The sequence below is a fragment of the Amphiprion ocellaris genome, chromosome 24 (genome assembly GCF_022539595.1).
Source record: "Amphiprion ocellaris isolate individual 3 ecotype Okinawa chromosome 24, ASM2253959v1, whole genome shotgun sequence".
NCBI classification, from domain to species: domain Eukaryota; kingdom Metazoa; phylum Chordata; class Actinopteri; family Pomacentridae; genus Amphiprion; species Amphiprion ocellaris.
Genome location: NC_072789.1, coordinates 17,009,029 through 17,021,383, shown reverse-complemented (window position 1 = coordinate 17,021,383; position 12,355 = coordinate 17,009,029). Strand labels below are relative to the sequence as shown.

General features: G+C 42.5%; 1 protein-coding gene across 1 annotated transcript; it reads right to left on the bottom strand.

The window, feature by feature from the left end:
• Window positions 1-2,786: 2,786 nt before the first annotated feature.
• On the bottom strand, window positions 2,787-12,281 carry LOC111577171 (NLR family CARD domain-containing protein 3-like). Its single transcript, XM_055008363.1, has 10 exons — window positions 11,930-12,281; window positions 11,697-11,846; window positions 11,428-11,562; window positions 11,030-11,102; window positions 10,641-10,869; window positions 8,652-10,458; window positions 8,401-8,574; window positions 5,037-5,210; window positions 3,961-4,007; window positions 2,787-3,810 (listed from the first exon to the last, which is right to left on the bottom strand). The coding sequence occupies exons 1-10, from the start codon at window positions 12,016-12,018 to the stop codon at window positions 3,281-3,283; spliced, it is 3,408 nt and encodes a 1,135-aa protein (XP_054864338.1). The 5' UTR covers window positions 12,019-12,281; the 3' UTR covers window positions 2,787-3,280.
• Window positions 12,282-12,355: the final 74 nt, after the last annotated feature.

Here is a 12,355-nt window from a genome sequence, read left to right as displayed (position 1 = left end):
ACAGTCCCACAATTGCAACGCTGACCTGCCTGTTGTCCGTTGGTCAAACATAGTGTGCTGCTGAGTCCTGAAGACACATGAAGAAAGGAGTGGCCTAACATTCTCCCTGCATGAGGAACACATCACTTTCCACAACAAAGTGAGAGGCTGAGGGGACTAAATGCTCAGGATCTCCTTCAAAAAGCCTTGGAATGCTGGAGTGTGCTGCTGAAGACATAAAAAACACACAAACAATAAACAACAGGCTTCCTCCCACAACACAATAACATGCAGGTTAATATTAGTGAGTCTTCACTGCCTCTAGGTGTGAATGTGAGGGAATAGTTGTCAGACTGCATTGTTAGCACAGTGATGGATCAACACATCATAGAAACATGGTGTTCAAAAATCTTTCCTGTCACCTAAAATAAAGTCAACATTTGTGAGGAAGCCACAGACACAAGACACAAACCCTGACTGCAGCTTTTCCATGCATGTAGAGAGAAAAAAGCCAATGACAGCCTCTCCAATAGCAGCGTCTCCTGCAACACAATGTCAGGTTTATACCATGAAGAAAATGCTCTAAATCATAGGTGTCAAACTCTGGCCTGCAATGTAATTATATTTGGACCGTGATGCAAAACCAGATGACTACTAGAGCTGGTATTATAGAGCACATGTACTGTTATTACTACAAATCCCAGAATGCTCTGCTGGTGTTTTGGCTCATCAATCAGGACTAGACCGTACTGGTCTGTACTTGAGTTCTGGTGTTCTTCTAAAACGTCATCAGACAGAGACCAAGTACTGATCCAGTTCAAAGTAGCATCTGATCAAGAACAGATGAAATACCTGGATGTGTTCTGGCTCCGCCCACATTATGGAGGATCATCAGACCAGACTAGTGTGGACTTGGAGCCAAATAACCCACAATGCATTTAGACCAGCAGCAAAGACCCAGGAGGAAACTTTCAGAGGAAACACAAGTATTTTGGGAATACTACTGTGATTGTGACACAAAATGTAGTATTCAGATGATTTCAGGTGAGAAAGTCGTTCTAAAAACATCAAATCTGTGGTGAGTTTATCCAGATGAACCTGATTAAAAATGAGCTCCAACGGTTCCAGAGATGTGAGCGTCCAGGTTAGACAGCTATGATGGACGGTCAGCCTCACTGTAGAGCTCCTTATCTGGACCAGACTTTAGAATCTGCTGCTCTGATGGTTCTATAGCAGTTAAACAGGATATTAGTAGTTTATGTTGATCTAACCGTCACACTTTGGAATCACACTTTATTTTTGATTGTTCAGAGAAAAATCAGAAAGAAGTTAAAGTTCATAACTTTATATTGTTCACGTTTTATTCGGTCACTGACTGCAATAATAAGAACAGATATAAATTAAAATGCAGAATATCATATATTTTCAAGTTTTGTTTCTGAATCTTTTCACTACTAAAAATATGTAGTTTTTTGTTACAGTCTTTGTAGTTCTTTATATTTGCTTTTAGGGCTTAATTTAGTTCAATGGCAAAAAAAAAGATGAGAACAAAAATAAAAACATTAGTTTTCCTGCTTCACAAAAGATATTTTTTCTATTTTCATTTCTACAATTCATTTTTGCCGTGGAAGAGGATAAACCTTGTCTGAAGAAGAAAAAGCTGTGATTATTCAAGATGGAAAATTAAATTCCACTTATCAACAAATAAGCAAACAAACATGAAGATCAAAGTGTGTTATTAGTAATTTATTGAACAAAACAGAAATTTATAATAGTTTAAAACCCACAGTTAGACCAAATAAAATTGGAGAAAGACGTATTAAAAAAAAAAAATCATCGATCTTGTTCAGGAAAAATCAACCACTGCAATGAAAATAAAAACTAAGTTAGACATTGATTACAGCACAAGGTCTATTCAAAGAATTTAGACCATCAAAGGGTTAAAATACACCAAAATGTGCAGAAAACCTCCTTTAATGGCCAAGAATAACATTTATAGAATCGAATATAGGTTAAAAAATGTTTAATTTCCAGGGTTAAATGTAATCTGGATAGTCCTGGTGGGTTTAAATTCTACTGGCATCATATCGATGCTGAAACCATTTTTTATCCAGAGATAGCTGGAGTTATGGAAGCTTTTTATGGAAAAAATAAAATCTGTTTAGAATTTGTTGATGAAACACCAAATTCAGAATCTTATATAAAACTTATGAAAAAAACACTGAACCACTTATTTATTGTAAAAATGAAAATGGATCAATCAATAAGACAACACATCATGCCACAAATCACAGAAGATCACAGAATACTGTGGAAAGAGTGATATAGATGTGATGAACTGGCTGCCAAGTCCTCAGACCTTAATCCCATCAGAAAGTTATGGAGATTTATGGCAAGAAAAGTTCATAATGATGGAAAACAGTTCAATAACAAGGATGATCTGAAAAATTAATTATTAAAGCATGTGACAGAATTGATGAGAAATTGCTGCTTTCTCTGATTCAGAGCCTAAAAGGTGCAGAAGTGACTTTGCTTTATGGGAGATGATAAATGATGAAGCTTTGATCTTTTTGTTGCCATTTTTAATTATATTTAATCAAATTTAGGCCTCAAAGGAAATATAAAGAACTATAAAGACATGAACAAAAAAATACGTATTTTTAGTCATGAACTTGAAAATATATGATATTCTATATTTAAATTTATACCTGTTCTTGTTTTTCTGTTCCATGTTGCGTAGAATAAAGCAGATGAATAATAAACAGCTGATATAATGTATGTTTGTAATGAAGAACTCAGAGTCAGGATTTTTAGCCACAGCCCTTTATTCTTCTCCATCACACACAAGATGAAGGAAGTTCTCATTTCATCACTAGAACAGGACTGAAACACTCAAATCAGGATCAAGTCTGGCTGCACAAAAACCTGATTTTCACTGGACAATAATGTGTGAAAGTCTGTCAGCAGTTTGTAGATTCACTGCTTCCTCTCTCATTTCACACTTTGTGCAGCTCAAATGCTTTTAGTTCAAGTGAGCATCAGAGGAAACACCACATCCTGATTTTCACTCTCAACATTTGACTGGAAAAAGACGCAAACACCACATTTGGCTCCTGGAATAATCACAACTTCCATCTTTGAAGAGGAACAAGTTTACAAGGAATCATTTAGAAGGATTTCACAAAGAAACACATTTAATCCATGAATGTGGAAACATGTTTCTGAGGGACAGAGTCATGGAGAGACTCAACTATCTGTTCAACACTGTTTCTCTACCAGGAGGAGACTCTGGAGACTCAACTCAGCACAGAAACACTGAGGAACCAAACCTGGACCCCCAGAACCCAAATCCAGGATAAAGAGGTTGAGTGAATGTGGTGTTGAAGGTGTGGAGGAGGATCAGAGAGTCAGAGGAGACTCTGTAGAAGGACAGAGTTCCAGCAGGAACGTCCACATAAACTGAAACTCTGTGAGAAACTGAGGAGGAACTGATGGATGTTGAACTGTTATTGTGCCAGACAGTGTAACCATGAAGATCAGAGCAGATCAGACTCCAGGACTGATCATTACCTCCAAACAGACAGTCATCACTGTCTCCTTTCCTTCTGATTCCTCTGTAACTCACTGATATATGAACCCTTCCTCTCCACTCCACCTCCCAGTAACAGCGACCAGTCAGACCATTTTCACACAGCAGCTGCCAGTCATCAAACCTGTCTGGATGATCAGGATACGACTGACCCTCCACCACAAATGTCACCTTCCTGTTGTTGTCAGACAGTTTGAGGTTTGTGTTTACTGTGTTTGTGTCGACTGTGAGTTGACAGGAATCTGATGGAGAGAACAAACACAACACAGCTGCAGTTATTGATGGATCATGTGATCAGTATTAAACCTTTGATGATGACCTCAGAGATGTGACACTTTGAAGATGCTTGAATGTGCTGCTTTGTTTCCATCAATCCATTAAAACACACTTACACTTCCTCAGACCTGGTGTCAACCATCGGACTCCAGCAGGCGTCACCCTGAAAGGAGGAGGACGGTCAGAGCAGCAGCGACTCTTTCAGCAGCACACATGGACGTTACATGGCTCTCACACTGTTCCACTGATAAAGGACCAGTCCAACATGGAGACACAGACACCTGAATGCAGCATCTCTAAAGTCCTGTCCTGTGCTCGTCACGTTCCAGCTCAGTTTACACTCATTATTCAGCTTTACTCATTTGTGGTTCCTCTTTCCATGGAGCTAGGCTAACAGTTCACCCTGCTTCCTGTCTTTGAGCAAAGCTAGGTTAACAGTTTATCCTGCTTCCTGTCTTTGAGCTAAGCTAGGCTAACAGTTTACCCTGCTTCTTGTCTTTGAGCTAAGCTAGGCTAATAGTTTTCTACTGATTACAGTCTTTGTGCTGAGCTAGGCTAACAGTTTCCCTTGGTTTCTGTCGTTGTGCTAAGCCAGGCTAACAGTTAGCCTGCTTCCAGACTTTGTGCCAAGCTAGGCTAACAGTTTACCCTGCTTCTTGTCTTTGAGCTACGCTAGGCTAACAGTTTACCCTGATTCCTGTCTTTGAGCTAAGCTAGGCTAACAGGTTACCCTGCTTCCTGTCTTTGAGCTAAGCTAGGCTAACTGTTTACCCTGCTTCCTGTCTTTGAGCTCAGCTAAGCTAACAGTTTACCCTGCTTCCTGTCTTTGAGCTAAGCTAGGCTCACAGTTTACCCTGCTTCCTGTCTTTGAGCTAAGCTAGGCTAACAGTTTACCCTGCTTCCTGTCTTTAAACTAAGCTAGGCTAACAGTTTACCTTCCTTCCTGTCTTTAAACTAAGCTAGGCTAACAGTTTACCCTGCTTCCTGTCTTTGAGCTAAGCTAGGCTAACAGGTTCCCTTTCCTTTCAGTCATGGTGCATAGCTGAGCTAATAGTGTTCTTCTGCTTCCACTCGTTGTGAGCTGATAGTTTCCTGAGAGTGTCTGTCTGTCTGTACCTGAGAGTTTCTGTCTGTCTGTCTGTACCTGAGAGTGTCTGTCTGTCTGTACCTGAGAGTGTCTGTCTGTCTGTACCTGAGAGTTTCCAGTCTACAGTCTGGATCCTCCACTTTAGCTCTCAGCATCTTCTCTCCTGAGTCTCCTGGATGGTTGTAGCTCAGGTCCAGCTCTCTCAGATTTGAGGTCTTGAAGCTCAGAGCTGAGGCCAGAGAAGCACAGCCTTCCTCTGTGACCAGACAGCCTGACAGCCTGCACACACAAAACAACACAAACCTGACGCTTGGATGAATGTTTCTCACTCTTTCTGTCCTTCTTTGTCTTTCAGATACATTTTGCTGCACATTTCATGCATCTCAAGCAAATCAACAATCTCAACAATGATTAGTGGGAATTAATCACGTCAAAAATAAACCCTGACAAAGTTCTGCACAAGTTCAGTAAAAGCTCATTTGATGAATCCCATTAGCAGAAATGATTCTACTCAGGTTAGCTGTTTATCCACTGATAGAAATCACATCAGTATCAAAGTGTGAGTCCTGACCTGAGAGCTTCCAGTTTACAGTGTGGACTCTCCAGTCCAGCAGAAAGACTCTCCACTCCTGAATCCTGCAGGTTGTTGTTACTCAGGTCCAGCTCTGTCACACTGGAGGACTGGGAGCTGAGGACTGAGGACAGAGCTCCACAGCTTCTCTCTGACAGATTACAGTTATTAAGTCTGAAGAGACAAAGAGAAGAAAAGAAGTAATACATTAAGTACAGTATTTTCTGTCCTGTTGAAAAGACAGCAGTGAATTTAACAACAAATACATCCCACTATGTCCAGAAAACAGCAGCGATGAGGACAGTCCTCTGCAATATTATTTAAATGTGAAAATAATCCAAAGTGTAGCACATTACAGTAATCAGATTACTTTGAAGCTGAGCAGGAAAGTATTTCATCTGATTAAAAACGAACTGACAGTTTAGATTTACTAAATGAAGAATACAGGCCAAACAGCTAGAAATGAATCCAATAAAGGTCAGTACATCTTTCATTACTGTCATTAGAATGTTGGATTTTTTCACTACTTTCTATGTCCACCTTTATTTTTGATGACACATTTAATCCTCCTCAGCATGAAGAAACCACATTTCTGCAGAGATGTTCCACCATCTTCAGAGACTATGTCTTCATCTGCTCTTTGTTGGAGGGTTTGTGTTGCTCTACCTTTGTCTTTAAAATACCCCAAAGTTGGTCTGCTGGATTCAAATCAGGACACACACTTGGACAAGTCACAGTTTGGACTTTTTCCTTCTTTACAATCTGAAAAATAGTCAACTTGATACTAATGGCAGCGATTAAATCACTGTCAGACTCGATTACATCTCTGATGTTGTTACAGAACAAACATCTTCTGATCTCCAGTCCTTGTTCTTCAGGTTCCTTCACTTCTACTTCTGCTGTTGAGACTCATACTTTGGTTTTCACTGACACATGAATCCCACTGGAACCAAACTAAGGATCTCCAAACTCATGTGTTAAAACTGTTTATCTCCACTCTTGATGAAGTCTGGACTCCTCATAGCATCAGTGAGCTGGACTCTTCATTCTCTCTCAGTCTCAGGAGACACTCTGCTGCCCAGTGATTGGCTCTCAGTCCCTACAGTCTGAAAGGAACCAACAACCTTTTAACAGCCTCACATCTGAAAAGGGTCATAGGGTCCCTATGAGGGTGTTGCTCCTCTTCAGGGAGAGCAGAGAGACCATGAACCTCACCACAGGTGGGATGGATGTTCTATCCTTCACCAACACTTCAGTTGATGGGACTCAGCCATCAGCAGCAGGAAGACTGGACTGACCTTACCCACAGACCAGAGGACATGAGGACACTGCTTATCAACAGTCATGATGACTGTCCTCACCTGCAGGGCTGCTGCTGCTTCACTCCATCATTTCTGACAGACCTGGAGTCCTGGAAGCTGCTGTTCCAGGAAGTCTTTCCAAAAATCTTCACCCAGTATCTGAGTATGTTGTCATGTTCTTCAACCCAAAATCTCAGTTCCTCATAAACCACCTAAGGTAGGGACATTTCCTGCCACCCAGTGAAGACAGAGTTGGGAGTGATGGGATCAGGATCCACAACATCTGAGGAGGTGAACCCAAGAGGATTTGAACTGAGGATCTCTTTGATCTCAGTGAAGACAGAAGGCAACACTGCTTCAGTGGCTGTTTGGGCTCCAATGGTGAGAAGGAATTGGACCTGAACCTCAAATAAGAATGTAAACAACAGTCCAACTGTCCACCAGCTGAACTGCACTGAGTTCAGTCATTGAAAAAAATAAACATTCTACAGTTTCATTTAGCAGATGCTTTTATCCAAAGAGACGAACATCTGAGAGTAGAAAGAACACAAGCAAGGATCTAGTCAGGAGAAAACAACCTGGAGTAGATCCATAGAACAAGTTCAAGTGTGAACATAAAATGTTTGTTCTGGTGTTTCCTTTTCATCAACATCCATCTGAAACATTCTATTCTGTAAAACAGTGGAAACTAAAACAGAACCTGGGACCAAGACTTCACAGGTTCTTCCAGGTTCTGGTTCTGTGATGCAGGTTCCAGGTTGTTAAGGCCTCATTAAGAGAAACTAGTGCTAAAGGTCAGTAACACAACTGATCTGAGTCATACAAATACAGAAAACCTCCCACCTCAGCTGTTCTGCTCATCATGAATAAAAACACATTTTAAATGGTTGTTACGGCTGTGGCCGTAGTTTGGTAATGTTGTGTTTGTAGTTCTGAAATGTTTTGTTGTCTGAGAGTGGGTTTCTGTGTTTGTTTGTAGATCTTTGTTTTGTCCTTGTGGTCTGTTTTCGTCCTGTTGGTTGGTAGTGGGTGTTCTGTCTTTGTGGATCTTTGTGTGCAGGAGCTGATTGGTGGCAAGGTGGACCCAGCGCTGATTGGCTGGAACCTATTTTAAATCTTGGCGGCCGGCAGTGATGATGGGAGCCTCTCTGACAGCAGCACCCTTTGTCTTTTCCCAGACTCCAAACTTTGTGACTTGATACCCGTGTTTTCTGATTAGATTAAGATAGTGTGTTTTTTTTGTTTGTTAGACTTAGGTTTATTTTTGTAGAAGCTGTGGTTTTGTTGGGTAGGATCTTTTGTTTGAGTGCTATAATGCCTCTTTAGTTTGTATCCAATTGTTTTGTTTGTTTTCTTTTTTTTTGCTTGAATGAATAGCCCACGTGGTGGCCTCTTTTATTTTGTAAATAGTGTAAATAAACCTTTGTGTAATTTTTCTACAAACTGTTCATTGTTTTTTTTGGGGACTGGGAAAAATATTCCACCTTATTTATTTATTTTTTTATTTATTTTTTTTAACAAACATTATGCTACGCACCTTCCCCCTAGACGGGTGCGTAACAATGGTCATCAGTTGAACAGGTTGATGAGTCCTGACCTGAGAGCTTCCAGTTTACAGTGTGGACTCTCCAGTCCAGCAGAAAGACTCTCCACTCCTGAATCCTGCAGGTTGTTGTTAGTCAGGTCCAGCTCTGTCACACTGGAGGACTGGGAGCTGAGGACTGAGGACAGAGCTCCACAGCTTCTCTCTGACAGATTACAGCCACTCAGTCTGAAGAGACAAAAAGCAGATTATTCTGATGAAACTGCAGCAAAAGGAAAAAGTATCTTCAGTCTCCAACTACTTACACAACTTTCTTGGAGGCTTTGACCACTGGCAGCAGCCTCAGAAGAGCTTCCTCTGAAGCAGAGTATTTCTTCAGGTGAAACACATCCAGATGTTCTTCTGATGACAGTAAGATGAAGACCAGAGCTGACCACTGAGCAGAAGACAGTTTATCTGTGGACAGACGTCCTGATCTCAGGGACTGTTGGATCTCCTCCACTAGAGAAACATCCTTCAGTTCATTCAGACAGTGGAACAGATTGATGCTTCTCTCTATAGACACATTCTCACTGATCTTCTCCTTGATGTACTCCACTGTTTCCTGATTGGTCTGTGAGCTACTTCCTGTCTGTGTCAGCAGGCCTCGTAGGAGATTCTGATTGGTCGGCAGTGACAGACCCAGGAGAAAGCGCAGGAACAAGTCCAAGTGTCCGTTTGGACTCTGTAAGGCCTCGTCCACAGCTCTCTGGTGGAGATGTTGAAGTTTAGGTTTCTTTAGAAATACTTTCAGCTTCTTGGAGGTTGTTTGTTGTTGTTTTTCCAGCAGGTTGATTCCAGAGTTGATGAAGGTCTGATGGACATGAAGAGCAGCCAGAAACTCCTGAACACTCAGATGGACGAAGCAGAACACCTTGTCCTGGTACAGTCCTCTCTCCTCTTTAAAGATCTGTGTGAACACTCCTGAGTACACTGAGGCTGCTTCCAGATCGATGCCACACTCTGTCAGGTCGGACTCATAGAAGATCAGGTTTCCTCTCTGCAGCTGATTAAAAGCCAGTTTTCCCAGAGACTCAATCATCCTCCTGCTGTCTGGACTCCAGTGTGGATCCGTCTCAGCTCCTCCATCATACTTGACCTTCTTGACTTTGGCCTGAACCACCAGGTGGTGGATGAACATCTCAGTCAGGGTTCTGGGCAGATCTCCTCCCTCTCTGGTTCTCAGCAGCTCCTCCAGAACTGTAGCAGTGATCCAGCAGAACACTGGGATGTGACACATGATGTGGAGGCTTCGTGACTTCTTCATGTGGGAGATGATGCTGCTGGCCTGCTCCTCATCTCTGGATCTCTTCCTGAAGTACTCCTCCTTCTGTGGGTCGGTGAACCCTCTGACCTCCGTCACCATGTCCACACAGTCAGGAGGGATCTGATTGGCTGCTGCAGGTCGTGTGGTTATCCAGAGGCGAGCAGAGGGAAGCAGCTTCCCCCTGATCAGGTTTGTCAGCAGCACATCCACTGAGGTGGACTCTGTAACATCAGTCAGGACCTCATTGTTGTGGAAGTCCAGAGGAAGGCGACACTCATCCAGACCGTCAAAGACCAACACAACCTGGAAGTATTCAAAGCTGCAGATTCCTGCTGCTTTGGTTTCACTGAAGAAGTGATGAACAAGTTCCATCAAGCTGAACTTTCTCTCTTTCAGCACATTCAGCTCTCTGAAAGTCAATGGAAACATGAAGTGGATGTCCTGGTTGCTTTTGTCTTCAGCCCAGTCCAGAGTCAACTTCTGTGTTAACACTGTTTTCCCGATGCCAGCCACTCCCTTTGTCATCACTGTTCTGATTGGTCCATCTCTTCCAGCTGAGCCTTTCAGGATGTCTTCTGGTCTGATGGTTGTTTCTGCTCTGTCTGCTTTCCTGGATGCTGCTTCAATCTGTCTGACCTCATGTTCATCATTGACCTCTGCAGTCCCTCCCTCTGTGATGTACAGCTCTGTGTAGATCTCATTCAGGAGGGTCTGCTGTCCTGCTTTAGCGATGCCCTCAAACACTCTCTGGAACTTCTTCTTCAGACCACGTTTAAGTTCACGTCCACAAACTGCAGCAGGAAGTTCTGAATGAAAACACAAGAAAGAAAGAGTGAAGTAGAAGTAACCTGGATATTAAAGCACCAAAGTAGCAATAAAGTGAAGGTGACAGTTTGTCCCCCTAAAGACTGATTGTGTGAAGATATTCTGAGACTTTAGTAAATGTTCTGTTGATCAGCAGCTTCAGTCTTTACACAAATCCTCTTACTGCTCTGCAGACAGTCAGCCAGCTTCTCCTGCTTCATCCTCCTCAGGAACAACACTGTGATCTGCTGAAACATCTCTCTGCTGCTCCTCTGCTCTTCATCATCACCCTCCAACTCCTCCTCATCCTCCCTCTGACTCTCTGAGGAGCATTCTGGGTAATCTGGACTCACAACCTTCTGCATCTTCTTCAGCTCCTTCTTCACAAAAGTCACCATGTTGTCCTCCAGCAGCTGGAACAGAGAAATGTGTCAATCAGTCCATCAGAGTCAAATCATGGAGCCAAACATCAGATCCATGTTGGACACACTGACAGTCCACTGGTCTACAAAGAGCAGCATGGAGACACCTGAACACAACAGATGGAGAACAACTTGTTGTCCATGAACTCACCATGAATATGGAGTCCAGGTGATGCTGCTGGACAGACTGAGCTCTGGGAACCTCTGAGTTCTGCTGCTCCACTCTGTGGATCAACATCAACAGTTAACTCTCACTTTCACACAGGGACATGTAGGCTAACATGTATGCTAACATGTATGCTAACATGTAGGCTAACATACAGGCTAAGAAGGCTTCTATGATCACAGAACTGGAGTTTTGTCCAGTAAAACTATTTCTTGATATTTTAGTGAACTCAGAGTTCTTGCTGTGATCCACCTGGTTCTGTTTTTAATGTCTCTGTGGATGATGTTCACGTTATTAGCATCACTTCTTCAAAACATCTGTTTGATGAGGAGCCAATCTGCTATAAAACTAGCAGCTCTGAAACCTTGTTCTGAACATCTTACCCCTCTGCAGCAGGACCTGGTTCTCCTTTAAAAGCAATAGGAATACCCATAGACCGGTCACTCTTGAAGGACACACAGCTGGATGGAGGTCCAGGTCCAGGTTCAGGACCAGAGGACTCTGGTCTCTGATGGATTCTGGTGAATAGAGGAAGATCACCAGGAAGGAAAAATCATGAAGCAGCGTTTCAGAGTGATTTAATGATGGAACATATTTGGAACAATGACAGAACATTTGAAACAACAGTCAGTAGTTTGATTTCACAGCTTACTTCTCTGGAGCAGGAGGTTGATGATCTTTAAAGTCAATGAGACGATGCTTAGACCGGTCACTCTTGAAGGACACACAGCTGGATGGAGGTCCAGGTCCATGTCCATGTCCAGGTCCATGTCCAGGTCCAGGTCCAGGTCCAGGTGGATTCCTGTGAATAATGATGCAGCAGTGATGTGATGCTGAGCTCTGACATGCACCAGAGTCCTGGACAGTTAGAGATGCTGGTCTCACCTCTGAGCTTTGCTCTGGTTCTCCTGTTCCCCACACAGAGAGCTTTTAGAGGGAGGGACTCCCTCCTCTCTGTCCTCACACTCATCCATACTGCTCAACTCACAGCAGCTCACACACACTTTCTACCTTCACCTGCACAGGAAACAAACATCATTGATCCACTCAAATCCTCCTGGAAAAGATCAGCTGCTGCACTTCTACTATCAGTCCAGCAGATGGAGTCATGGAGCTGCAGAGACTCACCCACAAACCCAAAGTCAAAAAGACACCATGCAGTTTGGATTGAGAACAAACAAAGAAACATCAGCAGCTCATCAAACTGACTCAAGTCAATCAATAATCTTATAGAAATATTGACTGATTGCAGTCAATCAATAACCTAATAATCATATTGATCCATGTTTAAACAGCAGTCATCCAAAGTTT

Bases quoted from the DNA above. Each gene is read 5' to 3' on its own strand.
- LOC111577171 (XM_055008363.1), bottom strand. From the start codon at position 12,018: ATGGATGAGTGTGAGGACAGAGAGGAGGGAGTCCCTCCCTCTAAAAGC. The intron at 10,870-11,029 runs GTGAGTTCATGG...TCTCTGTTCCAG, and splicing joins ACCTGGACTCCATATTCATG to CTGCTGGAGGACAACATGGT. The intron at 4,008-5,036 runs GTACAGACAGAC...TCCTCCTTTCAG, and splicing joins TGTAGACTGGAAACTCTCAG to GGTGACGCCTGCTGGAGTCC.